At 43.0% G+C, this 20,690-nt stretch overlaps 2 protein-coding genes across 2 annotated transcripts; one reads left to right on the top strand and one right to left on the bottom strand.

Moving 5' to 3' along the window:
• Nucleotides 1-3,879: 3,879 nt before the first annotated feature.
• Nucleotides 3,880-12,960, bottom strand: LOC127761210 (uncharacterized). Its single transcript, XM_052285463.1, has 14 exons — nt 12,460-12,960; nt 12,189-12,250; nt 11,803-11,917; nt 11,545-11,668; nt 11,280-11,360; nt 10,501-10,842; nt 10,236-10,402; nt 9,325-10,154; nt 7,510-8,860; nt 5,222-5,633; nt 5,058-5,126; nt 4,798-4,926; nt 4,261-4,360; nt 3,880-4,181 (listed from the first exon to the last, which is right to left on the bottom strand). The coding sequence occupies exons 1-14, from the start codon at nt 12,804-12,806 to the stop codon at nt 4,048-4,050; spliced, it is 4,263 nt and encodes a 1,420-aa protein (XP_052141423.1). The 5' UTR covers nt 12,807-12,960; the 3' UTR covers nt 3,880-4,047.
• Nucleotides 12,961-15,205: 2,245 nt separating this feature from the next.
• Nucleotides 15,206-20,406, top strand: LOC127761209 (AT-rich interactive domain-containing protein 5-like). Its single transcript, XM_052285461.1, has 13 exons — nt 15,206-16,021; nt 16,120-16,159; nt 16,330-16,382; nt 16,476-16,521; nt 17,093-17,185; nt 18,410-18,529; nt 18,612-18,642; nt 18,735-18,810; nt 19,032-19,098; nt 19,243-19,293; nt 19,464-19,556; nt 19,636-19,799; nt 19,884-20,406. Exons 1-12 carry the CDS (start codon nt 15,336-15,338, stop codon nt 19,738-19,740), a joined length of 1,461 nt encoding a protein of 486 aa, XP_052141421.1. The 5' UTR covers nt 15,206-15,335; the 3' UTR covers nt 19,741-19,799; nt 19,884-20,406.
• The last annotated feature ends 284 nt before the right edge of the window (nt 20,407-20,690 follow it).

Genomic DNA, 20,690 nt, shown 5'->3' with positions numbered 1-20,690 from the left:
GTCGCATTCATGGGGTATGCATCTCATTACAACATGTCGAGGACATAACAACCTTTACATTTGCTTGAATAAAAGTGTTAGTCCTCTCTAATCGCATTGTAATCAATCATCAAAATCATTAGGGGCCTACATGCACTTTCACCGGCAACGGGCGATGCGGTGGGCGGCCTTCTTGGTGCGGTCTAGGAGTTGATGACCACACGTGCCACCTCCTCCGCCTCCACCTCCACAGTGCACACCTCCCACACCATCCTTCTCGCCAGGAATCCCCTTGCTGCAGCCCACCTCCTCGATGACGCCCACCACCAATCCTCACGCCCTCGTCGTCGCCACCGGCTCGAGACCTACGACATTGTCGTCGAGGCCACGCGCCGCCTACAACCGCGTCGCGTTCCAGCTCCGCTGATCCAAGGCCATCCTCAACTTCCCCAACGAGGTCACAGCCGACTCAAATTCCTACATGAAATTTTCTTTGAATGCTTGTCTATAACTTTTCTAACATTGTACGAGTGAAATTCATTTGTTTATAACCCTCAGTAGCTATTAAAAAACTAAACAATTAGCTATCTCAAACGGAGCCTCAATATTCAAATATAAGGAATATTAGGTTCTACCAATATCTGTTCTGAACATACTAACATATACTTCCTCCGTTCCACAATATAAGACATTTTGGCATCTTCATACCTCGTCTAAATTCACCAACATCTATATAAATTAGGACGCGTATATGAAATACATATATGGATCCATGCATCTATTTAAAACCCAAAACGTCTTGTAGTGTGAAATAAAAGATATCATATAAATTCACCAACATTCATATGAATTTGGACATGTATATAAAGACACATACATGGATACATGCATAACTATTTAAAACTCAAAACGTCTTATGGTGTGAAATAGAGGAAGTATAAATTTAAAATATAGGTGTATATATTTGGCATATCCTTTTTATTTGTTCTATAATATATTATTAGTCTGTTTGTTAAAACTCTAATTCCTAAATTTAACTTCACTTGCTTTAGAGTGGAGTTGTGAAGCGGCTCGAACCCCACTCAGTTTACCTCTCTAGTCCATTTTATGATAGCTCTTCAGTATTTTCCGCTCCCTTTTTAGGTGAAGCTATAGTTCTGCCAACAAGCTCTCTATCTAGTACTACTGGTTCTATTATAGTTCTTGGTTAAGTACTCTCTCCGTCCTAGAAAAAATAAATCTAGGATTGGATGTGACACATCCTAATACAACGAATCTAAATAGAGATATGTTCAGATTCATAGTAGTAGGATGTGTCATATCTAATACTAGATCGGTTTTTTCTTGGACGGAGGGAGTAATGCCTTCCATGTGCATCCTAGCCATTCAGTTCTCTAGGCAAATTCTCTTGGCCGGCACTTGACCTAGGGCTCATTTGGATTTGGAGGACTAATAATTAGCCCTCCGAAATCTTGCTATTTAGAAGTATTTAATAAAGTCTATGTACAGAACTACTTGTTGAACCCCTGGGCTAATTCGCAAGACGAATCTAACGAGGTATATTAATTCATAATTAGCGGATGATTATTGTAGTATCACTGTAGTAAATCATGGATTAATTAGGATTATTAGATTCGTCTCCTAAATTAGCTTACGGGTTATGGAATGGGTTTTGTTAGTTATCTACGTTTAATACTTCTAAATAGTAAAGATTCTGGAGGGCTAATAATTAGCCCTCCGGATCCAAAGAGGCCCTAGTTGATTATGCTCCCTTCAAGAGCCAGACCCTCGCTTTCCCCTATAGATGGCCATAAGGCCCGCTCGGCACGGCCCGGCCCAGGCACGGCTAGGCACGGCCCACCAGCCATCGGGCCGGCACGGCCCGATCGGCCGCACCTCCGGCCCAGGCACAACCCACCAGTAGTCGGGCCGTGCCGTGCCGGCCCGAAGGCACGGGTGGCCCATCGTGCCTTTTTTTAAATAAGTCTATTCTCCCTCCCTCCTCTTTGGGCTGTGACATATTCCCTCCCTCCTCTTTAGGCTAACATATATATAGCTAAAATAAGTCTATTTTATGTCCCTATTCTTTGGACCGTGGCATATAAAATAAGTCTATTTTTACTCCCTTTTGTTGTGTGTTGGGCCTGGCTGCTGGCCCAACGTGCCGGAGGAGGGGCCCAGGCACGGCCCGGCGGTCGGGCCGGACCGGCACGGGCCCTACCCCGTCGGGCCGTGCCGTGCTTAGGCCAGGCCAAAATGTCGTGCCGTGGGCCGGACCGTCGGGCCTCGGACCTTTTCGCCATCTATACTTTCCGCTTTCAAGCTACAGCTCTATCGTCGCTTGTTCGGCCCCTTTTCCTCCTTTCCTCCGATGATTCGTCGTCGGCGGAGAGAGGGAGAGGGGTCCGGTCCTTCCCCCTAGTATTAGGTTAGTTTAGTCGGGTTTTCCTGTTTAGTCGGGGTTCTCCCGTTGTGTAGTTGGTTTTTTGAGTCCGGAGCAAGATGAACACAGCTGGAGCTAGCTCTGGAGTTTGTTCTCAGGGTCTTCTAGTCATCACTCGGGATCCCTCCAGATCTGCGAGTTCACAGGTAGCGTCGACCAACTTTCATTTCTTCGACGAATTTCTTCCTCGGCTGGTTCTCCTCTGCTACTTCTCCAGCGAAGGATTTTTTTTCTCCAAGGCGTTTGATATTTCCAAGTCTAGCCGAGATGGTCTCAATCTCCTATGAATCGGGTATGCCTCTCAGTTTTCTTTGCAAACTGCTACGTTCTCTCTCTAATCCTCGCCAGTGGAATAGTTATAGGGTTCATCCTGCCAGTGGAATAGTTATAGGGTTCATCCTTGGAATTTTTGTCTGCAAGCCAACTTTCTTTCACTGATCCGGATCCGGCGAATTTCTTATATGTTGTTGCTGATATTATTATGTGAATTCCAACATCCAAACCTCCTTTGCAAGGCCCCGTTTGGGACAGCATGTTGGTTCAATCTCCTGCAGCGCATCCTCCACCGTCGGAGTCAAGTTTCTGGATTTCGTCGTTGGGGTTGAAGGCAAAAAAGGGGGAAAGGACTCCATTGCTTTTTGCTATTTTTTAAGTCCTTTTCTGCACTTTATTAAGCTCAAGTGTAATTTGCCCAGTTCTAAGGGGCTTTTCTGCAAACCTGGTTGTATTCCAGTGTCCTCCACTGTATGCAAACTTGTACTCGTGTACTGTGTTACTTCTCTTACTTAAATAAAGTTACATGAGTTCAAAAAAAGAAAAGAAAAGAGCCAGACCAATAATCGGAGAATGAAAAAATATTACCAGGCTATTCTACTTTTACTTGTCAGGAGCATGAATTATCTCGATAGAACATTATGCAACTTTTACTAGGAGCCAGTTAAAAGGAGAGAATACTGATGCTACATACGTATGCTCCACTTTTCTATACATCAGCTATCTATATGATGTCTTCAAAAGAAGTGATCCATTCCATCCTATAGCACACAATGCACTGTCGTACAACACAACGCACAACGAATTGAAGAGGTAATTCTTCTTCCCAAATAACATACTTTCTTCATTTCACAATATAAGTCATTCTAGCATTTCCCACGTTCATGTTGATGTTAATGAATCTACTAACATCAACATGAATGTGGAAAATTCTAGAATGACTTACATTGTGAAACAGAGGGAGTACCAAATAATCAACCAGCATGTGTTGCTATAAGAACTCAAAATGTAGAATAAAACATGAGTTTTAATAAACAGTCATATCAATATTAAGACAGAAATAAGCGCTTTTTTCGGGAGCAAGACAAAAAACGAGCACTTGTGCAGATGTGCTCTGCCTCCAGTAGTATACATGTCAGGAAATAAAGCAGTGATTGTGTGCGCTTTGCTCAAGAAGGAACAGATGAGCATCAAATGCCTTATTTTACCATCACATATTGAGATGTTTATGAAGACGTCAGGCCAAAGCCATAATTAAGATAACTCACTCCACATTATTTGTTTTTACTGGAGCTGAAAGTGAACTCTTACATTTAGGAAAAATGGGAGTAGCCCATTACCAAAAACAAAGTTCATATTTGAAGGGCATCCGCAATCGAACCAGCAAGGCTCAACACCTCAAATGGAGGTTGTTGGTTGATGGCTTTCACTGTTTGAGGGCAGGAGTCAGTGATCCAGAAATACGCAAACTTGTCAGCTGACCCAGCTGTGAGAGGGAAAAAAAAAAGGGTGAGAACTGAAGTTGAGTGGCTGAAAGGTAGAAAGAGAAGAGAATCACGAATTACCGGAATTAGTGTGAGTGAAGCGCTCATACGACTGCTTGGGAAAAACAGCATGAGTAACGTAAGCACTAACTTTTGCAGCACCATGAGCAGCCAAAACTTTCTGCAAAATAATTAGACAAAGAAGCATTAATGAGAAATGCAACATAAAGCAGCATATCCCATCAACAGTTTATGAATTAGTACATCCTCAAATGTGTTAAAACAATTACATGGAGTAAAATGAACATCAAGCCTACTAAAAAATGAAAATGCAAAAATAAGCATGTGACTGACTTTGCTAAGATCAGGTTTCACAAGGGCATGTAATTAATCTCTGTTTTTCAGGACCTCTGCCTGTTGGCAATTAATATGTGAAACGTATATTATAGGAGGCATTACTCTTTGTCAGACAACTAAAAACAAAGATAGCAAAAAACCATATCCCTCTTGGCCTCTCCCACTAAAGTGGAAGTAAGAAAATCCAACATTAGTAAAAATTAAGTCACTGAAGCACTACTTTGTAGTATCATGGCAAAGCCACAGAGAGTATGTTGATACCTGACATTCTCTAAGAGTTCCCCCAGATTGCACTAAATCATCAACAATAACCACATGCCGGCCTTCAGGATTCCCCTCCTTAATTCGAACTATCCTCTTGTCACCTTCCCGAACCTTTGCGCAGACAACCTTATAATCAAACAGCCCAAAGTAAAAACTCGGAGTCTTTCAACCAGAAAAAAAAAAAAGAGCAATTCCACAATGGCATGCATAACCGAATTTCGACATGTTCATTCATTCACACAAAACAAGAAGCTAACCATTGGGAAGTTGAGCAATAGCTTGTGGAAACGCTTCCACGCCCCATCATCCGGGAAGGCAATGGTGATCTGCGCAACACACAAATCACACAAGTCAGAGCAGTAGCAACACGAATTGGGTACTTGAAAGAAATTAGTAGGACACCGGTGGCCTTGCTACGCACATTGTCAGCATCGGGGAGCTGCCGGAGGCGCTGCAGCAGGAGCGGAATCCCGGTCTCGAAGCAGGGGAGGACGTCGTCCCCAAAGTAGAACCTCTCCTGGAGCGCGTGGATGTCGTAGATGACGACGCTGGTCGGGCCGCCCCGGGACTTGGGGATCATGGAGAGGATGCGCGCGAGGGTGAACGCGGTGGCGACGTCGCCCTCCTCCTCGACGCGCTCGAAGGAGCCCGTGGGGAAGAAAGGCAGCACGAGCGTGAAGGAGGCGATGAACAGCTTGGGCAGCGCGAAGATGACGGAGATCTGCTCGAAGATGACCGACGGCGAGCTGAACGACGCCAGGAACGCCACGTGCTGCCCCCGGATGTCGTGCGCGTTGTTGATGAACAGGTTGGGGAACCCGTCGTCGAAGCTCCTGCGCGGCGGCGGCGGCGGAAGCGAATCAGCGAATCAGGTGACTCCACGAAACCGGCGAGGAGGAGGAGGAGGAGGACGGGGAGCGTACCTCCAGTTGATGGACTGGAGATGGATGGCGTCGGAGCTAGCGGCGACCTTGAGCGCGAGCTCCTCGCACTCGGAGCAGTAGAAGAGGTTTATCTGCTTCTTCGCCTTCGGCTGCCTCGCCACGACGACCTCCATCCTCGTCCCGGGCTCCCCGGCGGGCGGCTGCAGCGGCGGCGGCGCGCGCGAGCGGAATCTCCGAAAAGAACGGCGCGGGGGGACGCGAGCAGTGTGGTCGGCTTTATCGACAGGGGAGAAGCAGCAAAGGTCTAGGAGCAAATTATTCGCTCAACACTTTTCTTTTTTTTTTTCGCGAGCGTAAACCCTAGCTTAGACCCCAGCCGCGCGGCGCGAGCAGGCTGGATTTGGGCTCGAGGCGAGACTAGCACCTACTAGTAGCGGCGCACATTGGGGAAGAAGATAATGCGAGATTTTTATAGAGCGCTACTTGCAAAAACTGACGAAAAAAAAACAAAAAGGGAGAAAGCATGGAACGCGCCGCCGCCGCTGCAACGCGACGGATTACTATCACCAATCCGATACCATATGGTGTCATAGAGAGGCATGAAGTACACAACCAACGGCTGGCTCTCAGGGATTAAACGTCGGTTCTAAAATGTACACACCGTTTCGAAATATTTGACGCCGTTAACTTTTTAGCACATGTTTGATCATTCATCTTATTCAAAAAATTTAAGTAATTATTAATTCTTTTCCTATCATTTGATTCATTGTAAAATATATTTTTATGCAGGCATATAATTTTACATATTTTACAAAAGTTTTTGAATAAGACGAACGGTCAAACATGTGCTAAAAATCAACGGTGTCAAACATTTCGAAACGGAGGGAGTACTAGTATACAGTAGTACAAATTTGAATTGACTCATATCTAATACTATCTAAACGGATATTCGTACGGTCAGATTCGCTAAACAAACTCTTACCACACTATCTAATACTATTACTACTACTAATCTATAAATAGAGATTCGCTAAATAATAAACTCTTACTATACAATCTAATGACCTGTTTGGTACAGCTCCAACTCCTAAATTTAGCTTCAGGAGTTAGGTATGTAATAAAGTTGTGGAGCTGCCTAAAGAGCTATACCTGTACCAAACCGGCCTAATACTACTATTAGTAGTATGTAGTGTTAGACTGTAGTATTATATAATATCTAATTCATTATTTGGTTAATATATTTTAGTACGAATGAAGCACCGAAGAGCATTGTTGGTGAAGGTTTTTCCCATGAAAACAAAGCGTACAGAAGCAAGGGAATCGTAAGAAGCATATGAGAACCTGAGCAGAAGACAAGAAAATTTCTCGAGTTCTAATGGGAGACATGGGACTAGTTTATTCCCCATTTGTCTCTAGTGGGGTGCTAATTTACACCAGCCCGTCTTGTGTGTGTGATTGATTATCCTTAGCCAAAATCAACGGTACAAAAATCGTAAGTTACAGAAATGTGGTCAATCCAAAAAGGTATACGAAATCAACACCTGAAAAGAATGCCAAAACTTTTGCAATGATCCAACCGCTGTTCACCAACAGAATCTGATCCAGGCCTATTCAAGAATTAAGATAAAACTGGCGTGTTTTTTTCAGGAGCATACCTCGCTTCTCCGGAACAAAGCTAAGAGCTGCCAGAGTATCTGAGTATATACAAGTCTAGCTAACGCACGGATCAGTTGACGAATAGCCCTTTTCCAAATTGAATTTCGGCTCGCTGGGATATACAAAGACAGTTGCGGCTGAGGCTGAAGGAGTCAGTGCAGCAGAATACCTCACTGAAGTAATTGTTATCCTTGGCAGCTGCTGGGAACCAGAACCAAGCGGCACAAGCTTATGGCTAACAATATGCTCGGTTTTCGGCAGAATGGATGCAGCATGATTGTGAGCCCCAGAGAAGACGAAGTTCTGGGAATCAACAAGAGAGTACTTGATTTCCTGAAGTAAGGATGTTGAATTGTAGATCTTCACATGAAAAGTGAAAGGGATTCCAAGGATAGCATAAGGAGGGCACTCCATGGTCACAACAAGTGGCGGCTCCTCGATATGAATTTCAGGTAACCTTTCTTTCATTATAACACGGCTATCTTGACTCTCTCCAATGCTTGAATCTCTTGACCAGCTCAGGCAAATTTCACCTAGAAAAAAGCTTGGACTAATAGTATGTGGATTCACTGAAAATATTCCTTTGTATTCTTCACTAGGAGCAATAACTGCGTATTCATTGGAAATCCCACTGATCTGTTGCACTGAGCAGAGTTGTTTTCCATCATCATTAGACGCAATAGTCATCGTGTGTAGCCGCAAAGGTACCTCTGTGCAATTTCTAGCACTTAAAATAAGCATATTTGACTCGTTGAAAGCAAGAGAACTTTTTTTATCATCATCACTTGAGGATCTGATCCTAGATAATAACAGGGGTTCTCGCCTAAATGGTCTCAAAAACTGTTGACTGACTATCATGGGGATCTTACCTTCAATTTGCAAGCTTCTGTGCACATTAAGTCTGTGCAGTGCTGCTTCTTCAGTCGAGTCCAGGGAATAGCCAAGTGAGACATAGAACATCACTGACATTGCTTGATGCCATTTTATTTCCAATTTGCATGACCAGGAATCACCTGCATATAATGTGGGAACAGATACAACCCCAAACGAGTGCTGGATTTTTCTTATGCTATCAACTTCTTCCTTTGACCCATTTTCCGTGGTCACATCTGAGACACCAAGAAGTTCAACATGATGACTTTCAGATTCTTCTGCTTCCCTAGGACTCATCAAAAGGCCTCCACCTTTGGCATCGACAAGGTTGATTTTCAGTTCACCAGAATGAACTGCGTGTCCTTTTGACAATATGGTCACTGGGACTGTAAATAATTCTCCAACCAATGCAGGACCAGGACAATCTAAGACAAGGTCAACTTGAGCATCTGGCTCTTCAACTTGGATCAGTTTCTGCCCAGAAAAAGCAAGTACATTGTCCTTCATAGGTAATGCCTCTACTTGGTCCTCAAATTTCCACAATGAAAATTCTCCCATTGAAACAGGACTTTCCGCTTGGCAGCAAACTACAAGACGTTTACTTATTGTTGCCTTCACCGCCAAACATTCCAGCTTTCCACTCTGTCCTGCAGAAAGTACTCACATTGTTATTTCATGATAGGACTAACAGAAGGGGAAAAGTTTAACATCAGCAAATGCCGAATAAAGCTTAAATTTTGATTTTCAATCTATCAGCCACAGCCAAAATTTGGATTTTAGAACTTAATTTTATAGTTGATTTTGATGTTTTTTCATCGTAGTTCATTTTCCAGCATTGGCATTTAAGTCGCTAAGAACACATATAAAAGAGTTTTACCCGCAACTTATGTTTTGGTTGCTAATAAGTGTCATGACTTAAAATCGGTTGTACGCAAAACGATGAGACTGGTAATGTCCTGTTGTTTCTGTATGTTCAGATTAAGATACTAATATGACAATATTTACAGGTTACTTTTCAAGAAATAAAACATTTACAAGTTACAATACGTGCAGAGAGCGGGTGGATGAACATCTAATGAAATAAACTATATATAATATATATAACTGATACCTGGTTTAACTTCATGAGTCAACCGCATCCATTTATCAGTGAACAGTGTCAGAGGAGTCTGAACAGCTCCATCATGAACATGTGAATTTGATGCAGAACAATCTTCCTGTGCACTAACTATGACAAAGTTACAGTCGGATTGGTTAAACTGAACCTCCAACTTATCAATCATAACTGGACAAGGAAGATGAGACTGTAGAGAGACACTGACAAGCATTGGTGAATCAGGTTTTACAGATTGATCGTGAAAAGCAACAGATGCGAGAAACACTATCCTTAGTGGACTTATTTGATCAATATCGAGGTGAGTAGATTCTTCCATCAAATGAAGATCAAATTCATCATCAGTGTTCTCCGATGCATGCTTTCCTTCCAAGATATTAATAACTTCCTGCTGTATAAGCTCTCTACTGGAAATGGTAGGAGATCCTGCTGGTCCATTTTTTCTTTTATTTTCTGAATTTCCCTGTCCACTGCCAGAGAATAAAGGTAATGCAGCCATCTCAAGTGAATAACTGATAAAGTCCTTCAGAGACTTAAGTTTCCTTGCACATTCTCTCAAGTAACCTAGGTTTTCCCAAAGTAAAGTGGCCCAACCTTCTTGACGGTATAGGCCAGCAACACCATCAAAAAGTTGTTTTGCATTACTAAAATCCCCTGCTGCATAATACTCAATGGCCATTCCACCACTACAGGCAGAAGCCATTCTTGTGGCACCTAGGCTCCGAAATGATTCATAAGCTTTTCTGAACAATGCAATTATCTCATAGGAATCTTGAAACCTTTCAGCTTCTGACAAAGCATAGCTGGTATACTCAGTATCAGAAAGGCTGCAAGCACAGTGTCAGATATAAGTAGTCATATAAAAGTTACGTTAACATCTAAAAGTAACTAAGGGTCAAAGAACTTACGGAAGCACCGCAACTGTATCTCCTTGCTCAAACAAGCGTACATACTGACCAACATATACGGAAGGCATTACTGACTCAGGTAATCCATTGACTCCTTTGGTAAGGCTTACACTTGATGAAGAGAACTCTAAGGCATACCTCTTCTCTCTCAAGTAATTTGCCGCCAACTGCCAGAAGGGAAGGCATCATAAAAAGATCACTAGTGTGGTCAAGTAAAAGGAATGAAACATCCTCTGTTGTAGTGCTGTGTAGGGAGAGGTTGAACCTGATAGTAGTAAGCTGGTTGAAATTCCCACTCGGTCAGTGCGTTGTCAGCAGTGCCAAAACGAGGAGATAGTGTATCCGGAACAGTTGTAGATGTTGTTTCTATGAGCTCACCAAAGACAAGGAACTGCCTGCTAAACCATTCCCAGTGAAGAAAAGCAACTTCTGGTGATCCAACAACACGCTCATAGCTTCTGATATGCTTACGGAACCATGTGATTGCTCCCACAACCTTCCCCCCATGAAGTAATATTGTTGATATCTTAAAGTGAAATTGCTCAGCAACTGCTTTTACCTCAACAAGGCGTTGTGTTGGAGGCAGTCTTGTTGAAGTTCCTATCATCTAAATAAGAGCAATTGTCAATGAAGGGTGTAAAGCCAATAGAAACTGCTTAAGCAATAGTGTCGGAAAAATAAAACAGTAAGGAATCTTGAAGGCTTTCAATATGTAATGTGAGATGCAAACACACATGGAGAGGATAGGGCAGGATAGAGTGGTAGCTTGGATAAATTATCTTTAATGCTAGACAGGTATGAGATCCTCATGAAGTGTTTTCTATATTTAATATTTTAAAAGTAGCACGTGCACAAGGGTATATTCAGCATTACAAATATATACGACATTTGGATGGATAGCAACCATAGCTGTCTTTCTTTATTTACTCATGAGTTCAGTGTCACAATAATCTGGCTTCTAAAAGAGTATGTCAGGTGTGGATTCACTTAATTATCAGTCTTTTAAGGTCTATGGCAAACATGGAACAGGGATCCAATTCACACCTCACGCAGAACACGAATGCCCTCCTCATAGAACTTTAATGCTTCAGGCCAATCCCGCCTAAACTCCGCATAAACAGCGACCTGGTGTTAGAATCAGAAATATCAGAGGAATGCAGCCCAAAAAAAATAAAAATTAGAGTAGTGAGAAGTCATTAGCACTACTGACTTTACCAAGCATGTGAAGAAAAATTTTTGTCCCAATACCACGGGCATTAAGAATGACTAACAGTGCTAAATTGAACCAGAGAGAGATTCCTCTTCCTACCTTGAAACAGTAGCGAATGCTCAGCTCAACAGATGAGAAATTCCTTTTCTCGATGCGAGCTTTGACCCTTCGTCCTTCATCCTTATAGTATGTTGTACATAACTCCGCAAAAACAGTTGTCAACCTTTCAATACAGAACATAATGCAGGTTAGTAGGTATAACTCCAAGGAACACATGAAAAAGAAAAGAGCAAAAGATAGTTTCAAAAAAAAAAGAAATATAACAGTAGAAGATTAAGGGGAAGTTTCAGAGCATACTTGTTGAGAGATTTCGTCCATTCCATTTCATCTCTCTCAACCAAAACAACCAGGTGCTTTGAATCAATTTCTGCACGTTTCCTCAAAGCAACCGTAACATCCTCGCTCAGTTCATCTGCAAAATGTTATTGGCTATCTGGTTAGGTTTGACGACACAAATATCATGCGAGTATAAGGGTCTGTTATCATAAGGCCCATGCCCAAGCCCAACCCTCGATTCCCATGACGCAGAGTGTAGGCATTGACATGTGTAAAATAACAGATCTAATGCTGTTGCAGATATGGCCAGTTGCAGATTGTTTAGCTAAGCTTCGTAAGCTAAAGTGCTAATTGCTTGTTCAGCGAGAAAATGTATTACTATTACGTATACTCGAGAGGATGCTTACCACCAGCTTGACTCTGTACAAGGATCACCACTAATTTAGTGTTTCTTCCCTGAATCACAGACCTGCAAAAAAAAAAAATGAACATTACTTGGTATTTGCGAATTCAGTCTGTGCTACACTAGCTGCTTATACACTGCTGATACTTCAGAAAAGTCCTTAATCCAAAAGAGGTCGATAGTTTCCAATTTGCATTGCAGGGGTGATATTTATGAGTTCTGATTATGCGCACATCTATTTGGGATCAACGATGCAAGAGATGTAGAGGAGGTACTTGAGGTTCTCGAGATCGGAGCAGGCCTGGAGCCACTGGGCGGGGTCCCCGGAGACCTGATCGGCCCGGAACATCGCGGCGACGGCGGCGGGCACTCGGGTGCGGTGCTTGAGGAGCCAGTCCTTCTTCAGGATCCCGGCGGGGGCCTGCGGCGGCGCGAGCGGGTCGCGGGCCTTGGCGGTGCGAGCGAGGATGGAGGCCTTGGAGAAGTCCGGGAGGGCGAGCAAGTTCATGGGCGGCTGCCTGGAGCTCAGCGCCGCCGAGATCGCGGGGTGCAGCTCCGGGCACCCCACGATGGACACCAGCGACAGCGGCGGCGTCCGCAGCTCCTCCGGGTAGTCCTCCATGGCCGCCCCACCCGCGGCGCCGCGGCGAGGCGAGGCGAACGGTCGGGAGGCGCTAGGTCCGGTCGCCGCCGGAGTGGTGGCCGGGGAGGACGGGGAGCTCGGATCTGTGGTGGCTGTTTGGTTCGTTTGGAAGAACCGGGTGGGGGCGAGGACGACGACGCGCAAGGAGTGGAAACACGTATCGCTATGTGAGATGTAATAATGAATATAGTCAGGGTGTTTTCTATGAAGTCTGAAGGACCTTGTTATAAAATTTCAGAATTCTGACAGTCATAAGGTTAAATGAACAAATCAATAAACTAGCTAGTACTCCTTCCATACTCATAAAGAAAGTCGTTTAATACAATATTTAAGTCAAACATTAGAAATATAAATCATAAATAACTCTCAAGTTGTTGAGTTTGAAAATGTAAAAAATATATGAATAGATTTGTCTTGAAAAATACTTTCACAAAACTATACACATATCATTTTTCAATAAATATTTTTATAGAAACAAGAAGTCAAAGTTGTGTTTGGAGACCATGTCGCTGTCCAAAACAACTTCCTTTACAAGTACGGAGGGAGTAATTCGTTTATGTTGAAAATGAAGATGAACTTAGAGCACGGAAAACAAAAAAAATCATAGGCGTATGATTAATTAAGTTTAGTTATTACAAAATTAGAAAATGGTTTTATCTAACATTTCAAAGCAATCTATATATAGATAGTTTTTCACACGAAATACACCAGTAGGCAGTTTGAAAAAACTAAAATATAGGGATGCAAGCGGGTCAACCCGCGAGTTCACTTATAGGTCAAATACTCCCTCCGTACTCGTAAAGGAAGTTGTTTTGGACAGCGACACGGTCTCCAAACACATAACTTTGACTTCTTGTTTCTATAAAAATATTTATTGAAAAGTGATATGTGTATAGTTTTGTGAAAGTATTTTTCAAGACAAATCTATTCATATATTTTTTACATTTTCAAACTCAACAACTTGAGAGTTATTCATGATTTATATTCCCAAGGTTTGACTTAAATATTGTCTTAAACGACTTCCTTTACAAGTACGGATGGGAGTAGATGATAACTCATGGATTTTTGCAACGTGGTCCGACTTGCCGCATCTAGAGATGCAAGTGGGTCGATCTATAAACTCATTTATAGGTCAAATTAATAGATAACCCGCAAGTCAAACCCATGGGTTACCCACTAATTTTGCCTATAAACGGGTCCGCGGACAAGCCTGCTTGCACCCCTAGTGAAATATTTTTTAATGACAAAAGAACATGATCTGTTTGGATCCCATGAAGACAAATATTAAGTATGGACATGTAAAACTAGAAAGCCAATAACACATGGTTAATTTAGTTTTAATTATTTTAAACTTAGAAATGGATTTATCTTATATCTTAAAACAATTTCACATAGAAAGTTTTAGCACAAAATACATCGTTTTAGCAGTTTGAAAAACGTGCTAATGAAAATCGAGGTAAAATATGTATCTTATAAGACAACGGAAGTCATTCGAATTTTTTTAGTGAATATCAACAACTAATTCCTAACTACACTAATTCGAAAGCAGAAATCACAGATTCAGAGGTCGGGTGGACCGACACGGGAACAGAGGAGGCCCGCGGTGGTGGGGCGATGCCATGCTCCCTAGCCTCCCCACTCTTCTCGCCAAGCTCACGCTTCCCCTCATTGTGTCGCCAAAGGTGATGATACCTAGCCTCTCTCTCTCTCCTTTCCCATATCTTCCCATTATGTTCTCTCCTATCTTCACGACGCCGAGGCCTGAGGCCCTCACGACAGCAAAAACGACAACCTAAGCATCAACCTGAGCTTCCCCATCTTTGTCACCGACAGAGCTCGGTGATGCCGCCGCCACCGTCTAGCTCCTCTCTGCCGACTACCGCCCTTCTCCCTACACAGGCACGTGCCATGGAGCCCTGAATAGAGATGAGGAAGAGAGAGAGGGGAGGAAGAAGATGTTGTTTCAATATTTAGGACCATCATGATTTTTTTTATTTTCTATTTTTGCTTTTGGTTCCAGGTCAGCTTAACAGAGCCTACAAAGCTGCCTTGGGACTACATTCGTTTGTTTTGAAAGATAAAGAACGTGTGTTATACTTATATCTGGTACTGCGGTCCAAAGACACGGTTTGAACTCAACGTGAATTATGAGGGACCTAAAGTGAACTTATTCTATCACGCGGTTGGAGTTCAATAGTCTATCAGGCCCATCCGGGCAGAGAGAACAAAGCGGCCCATCCAGGCAGAGAGAACAAAGCGGCCCACCACTGGCGGGAGTAGGCGAAGGAACAATCTGTCCCTCGCTCGCAAGCCGTGGAGATCCATCCTTTTTTTCGCATTGCGTGCCAGTTGCCACCTCTCCACCCCCCGCCCCTGGCTCACCCTCCGGGCCTCCCTCCCCCCTCCTCTCCTCTCCCCTCTCTCGCGGTCGCCTCGGTGCAGCCCGCGAAAATAGCAGCCGCCCGTTCCCTCCCTCTCCCTCTCCCCTGCCCTGCCGAAGCCGCGGCGATGAACGGCGCCACGGCCGGCTCCGGCTCCGGCTCCGACCACGACGACGCGCGCGCCGCCGAGGAGGCCAGAGGGGAGGAGGCGGCAGGCCGTGCCGTGGAGGTTGAGGAGGAGGAGGAGGAGGAGGAGGCGGTGCCCGTGGCGGAGGAGAGGGCCGCGTGGGGCGGCGGCGGCACTCCCCCGACCCCCGAGCCGAAGAGCGACGCGGACGCGGAGGGCGCGGGCTCGCTGGATCGGGTGGAGCTCAATGCAGGGGCGGGCGGCGGCCGTGAGCGCGAGGACGACGAGGGGGAGGACGAGGCCGTGGGGGCGAGGGGGGTGGAGATGAACGGGGAGGACGCCATGAGCCACGACGGCCACGACGGCGATGAGGATGGCGATGACGAGGAGGACGGCGACGACGGCGAGGAGGAGGAGGAGGATGATGATGAGGAGGAGGATGACGATGACGACTCCACCCCCGATGCGTCGCCGAGGGCGGAGGCGAAGGCGGAGGGCGAGAGCTCCACCGGGATGGCGGGCTGCGCCAACCAGGCCGCTGAGCCCGACCCCTTCCTCGACGGTGACGACTCTGGAACGGAGGAGGAGCAGGCGGCGTTCATGGTGGAGCTGGAGCGCTTCCACAGGGAGCACGGCCTCGAGTTCAAGCCTCCCAAGTTCTATGGCAAAGGTCTCAACTGCCTCAAGTGCGTGTCTTTCTACACCTCTCGTTTCTGTTAGCTCCTCAACCCGAGTACACCCATCTCTTCTCGTCTAAGCTTGCTTTGTTCCTTTTCCAATCCAGGTTATGGAGGCAGGTTGCCCACCTGGGAGGCCATGAGCAGGTATGGTCCTCGACTCCTTGTCACTAGCTTGCTCGCTGCTGCTACTGTAGAGTAAAATATTTTCGGTGACATATGTCCGGGTGGATCACGATCAAATAAGTTCAACAGTGATTAGTGAGCTGAAAGGACCTGAGTTATATTTATTCTAGTTAAATATTTTGCTTGTTCAGGTAACAATTTGTAAACTATGGCGTCAAGTTGGAGAGACTTTCAGGCCGCCAAAGTAAGCCTCTAATTTTCACAGAACATGTTATTCGCAGAAAAAAAAAAAGACTTCCATATGCGAGTAATTTGTTGCTGCCGTAATCCTTTGCAGGACGTGCACTACTGTATCGTGGTCGTTCCGAATTTTCTATGAGAAGGTGATGCATTTGCTGCATGATTTTCTTTTGCCTCTGTACTTGTCACAAGAGAACTTCCCCCTTTTCAGTTCTTTCTGTCACAAGTAAATGGTCACCAACAATCATTTTTTTTTCCTGCAATCAGTATCATATCGCATCAACTTTATTGTAAGTTTTAGTTGCAAAACTGTTAGACTTATTAGTATAGTTCTTAGTTTCAAACATAAGAATTGATCTAAAATGATGGGTCTGCCTTTATTAGTGTAAAAATTTTAGGGGTTCCCGTGTCAGTTAATGTTGCTTCCTTTTTTGGCAGGGAATATTTAATGTTCTTACTTCTTACTTTTAGTTTAACGAGCAATTATCTTACTTGATGCGTCCCTTAATCATTTTATTGAAACTGTTGCGCTTTCTTCAGATGCTATTACTCTTAATTCTTTAGATCATTAATTTTCTTAGTTATTTATATGCTAACTGATGCATGTTTTGGATGGAATATAGTACAGAAGCATTATTGTAAGCTTAGATTCCATCCCATATTTATGCATTGTTTTCTGCTTGATTTGTTAATTTTTGTTTCTCATTAACTTAGGCACTTCTCGAGTATGAAAAATACAAAGTCCGAACTGGCCAGCTTCAAGTACCATTGTCTGCTTTACCACAGCCTGGTGGTACTGGCCGTGAGGTAATTGTTCTAATAGTGCAGTTTTTAATAAGAGCTCTAATTTATTAATTCAGTTTATATTTTAGTTCAATACTGTACAATTTAACGGGATTCACCCTATTTGTGTAAATCTTTAATAATTAGATGAACACATGCTGTCCTTTTAGGACCTGTCTAATTCGCGCCTGCGCCAAAAGTCATGATCAGTTACGGACAGGATGCAGCCACGCAGGACTTTTTTTTTAAAAAAAAAATCATCACTGGAAGAATAGTAAGACGAGAGCACCCAGAAGGCCTCAATCCAGTTCTTGTGTCCCCAACTCGTGCAGCTTGCATCTCATTTCTTGAACTCCCCAGTCACGGTCACGCATGGGCATGGCGCATTTGTTTATAGCTTTTCGTGCATAGTCTCCCCTAATCCTTTCCCTGGAATTTGTAGCCCTTCTTGTTCTGCATCCCGAAAAGGGAAACTTTCAACTTCTCATTGCAAAAAAAAAAAAGATGCTACTAAAAACCTTTGATTGGACAACTTTCATCTGGAACTGAAAACTTTCACCTGGAACTTTCATCTGGTTACTGAAAACTTTCTTTTGGAGACTAAGCTTTCTACTAGAGATTGAAAAGCTTCCTATTGGAGACTAAAGAGCTTTTGATCGGAAAACTTTCACATGGAGACTTTCATCTCGAGCTAAAGCTTTGGAGCACACAACTTTCATATAGAAAACCAAAAGAATAAAACGGAAAAGAGAAGGGAAAGCATAATCAATGTGCTTGTCAGGGGCCTCCTGAGTGAATGCCAAGCCTAAACAAAATTGCATACCCCTTCGTGTCGATCAGGCCCGTATGCTAGCATTCCTCACAATGTGCGTGAGGGGATTTACTTTTTTTTTTATATCCATTTGTTTATGGAATGGTGTTACGCCTTTGTTAGCATGCACCTCATTAGTCATGTATAAAAGAAAGCTGTGATATTTACGCCAACCTAGCTGAATTAAGGACACAGTCTGGTTATATCCGGAAAGACCAAGGGATTTTAGTCACTGAATTCCTTCTTAAAATTGAGTGTTGGTTATGGATCCAATTTTATTGACATAGACGCACTAATAACTGATTTAAGATGCCTGCCATTTGTTAAGGTTTCCATCAAGATGTGTGGTGTTGCGTTGTTGCCAAAAGTGTTTTCTTGTCGATGCGTGTAAACTACTAGTTTTAGCTAGCTTGACAAGTTTGTTTACTGCCTTGCAGATTGGTATGAATCAATCATCTTCTGCCAGAGTTAGAAGGGATTCTGCAGCGCGTGCTATGCAGGGTTGGCATGCTCACCGTCTCCTTACCAATGGCATATATGGAGATCAAATGTTGAAGGTTAAAAAGATCTTGCTCTTTGTTTACATGTACCTTTTCAAGTCACCAACTATTTAATCAGAAAAGATTCAAACTTGTACAGGAAAAAGATTCAGTCCCTTCTTCAAGTCGTGGTAAGAACCTAAAGTATTTGGTATGTTTGATAAGTTTTCTTTCAGCAGTGCATCTGTTGTTTTTTCTCATTTATTTGTTTTGACACATTTAGGAGTACTCAAGAGGAAGAAAGCATCTAGTCCAGAGTGTGCTATCAAGGTGTCTCGTACAAAAATAAACAAATCACAGTTAAGACTTCCTTTCCTTTCTGTTGGTTATATAGCATTGGCTGATAATGACTTGGATTTAGCTACGGAATATGTCATTACAAAATTTTATAGGAAAATCCTAAAAATTACAGTCACATGTTGTTCAATTAAGCTTCTCAGCAGAATTTAAATCCATATATTTGGATACTTAGCCTATGAAGCCTGAACTTGTATTTATGTAACGGGATTCTCAATTTCAGGGATGACTCAATGGTCACTGATGTTGGAGAACCTGCCGAGTGGGTGAAGATTAATGTACGACAGACTGTAAGTCTCATATGGTGCATTGATATTACAGACAAGTTTTTCAGTGCTCTTCTGAAATCCTAATAGCATTTGAGCTGGTTTTTCTGTTGAGTTGCCATTTTTATTCGGGAGAAATCTCTTCATTTGGCTGTTTCTTTCCTGCAGAAAGATTGTTTCGAAATCTATGCTCTGGTTCCTGGACTTCTACGCGAAGAGGTGAGAAAAAATATCTTTAATGTTGAACGCATCACTTCAAACTGTTCCATTTTCCTAAAATAAATACCTGACTTAATTTGTGCGTAACAAACAAAAAGCTTCCACTTCTTGAACTGAGGCACTACCTGCGAGAAGAAATGAATTGTTGAATTTTGTTCTAAATGGTGCAGGTGCATGTTCAGTCAGATCCTGCTGGGCGTCTGGTTATAACTGGGGACCCAGAGCAGCCTGATAATCCTTGGGGGATCACTCCATTCAAGAAGGTGATAGCAGCAATTTGAATACTAATTTGAGCACGTTTGCATTCTCTTCAGATAACATGAAGTGATTACTCTTTCTCAGGTGGTCAATCTGCCATTGAGGATCGATCCTCATCAAACATCCGCCGTTGTCACGCTTCATGGCCAACTATTTGTTCGTGCACCATTTGGGCATGCTGATATGTAGATAGTTTCCTTTGAGTGCAGATACCACTGGCCCGGTGGTATTTCTGGAATTCTTTATAGGTTTGTGATTCACCGTTGCATCTATCCCTTGCTTCAAATTAAGCTCGTCATGCTTTGATATCAGGTATTCTGTTTTTCATGCAGGCTTTAGACAATTTTGTTGCAGAAGCAAGTTTTTGTGTGAGCAGACGCTCAATGCCGAGCTGACAACGGAATTTTGCTGTAATCAGTAGCAAGACTTGGGGATCTGCTATAATAGTATTGTTTATAGTAGTTGACATAAGTAGGCTGGTTTATTTTGGTTTGACCTACCGGAGATTTTTGTTTTGTTGTTTATTTTTAGTCGGAAGCAGAGTATATCAAAATAGAGAGATGAAAATAGGTTAAATGAAAGCTTAACTTCTTTATTTTTGGAAAACAAAGGATTAGTTTCTTAACATTATTATTTACTATTTTCATAGTAATGTTTATAAGTGCCTCTGGGCAATGCTTGTCCTTAAGCAAATTTTTTATGCTTGCATTTGATTCCTCGTCCCAATGGACTATTGAATTCTAAATTTTGTTGCTGGCTATCATCGAATATTAAGGTCCATGTTCTTTTCAGCTATTTCACTAGATATTGTTTGTGGATTATTTGTTTCATGTGTCCAAAAATATTGAAGCTGTTGCTAACTTTTCTCTAAAATTTACATGAGCCATCCCTAATGAATTTCGTTGGATTTGGTGAAAAAAATTCCACATATACAATCTTATCTACATCGAATTTATACCGTATTAGATTACCTGATAGAGGCATTATTTTCCAATGCTATTGGGTGGGTTGATTTGATAGACTTCTTTTGCTTTTGATAAATAATAGCGATAAAAATACCAAACTAAAACCCCTTGAAATCAAGGGCAGCCCCATCGTTTGGCATACTTGAGGAAAAAACGGAATGGCATATTTGCAAA

The sequence above is a fragment of the Oryza glaberrima genome, chromosome 2, assembly GCF_000147395.1.
Source record: "Oryza glaberrima chromosome 2, OglaRS2, whole genome shotgun sequence".
Taxonomy (NCBI): Eukaryota; Viridiplantae; Streptophyta; class Magnoliopsida; order Poales; family Poaceae; genus Oryza; species Oryza glaberrima.
The sequence above is the reverse complement of the archived record's forward strand: the minus strand, read 5'-3'. Positions and strand labels throughout refer to the sequence as shown.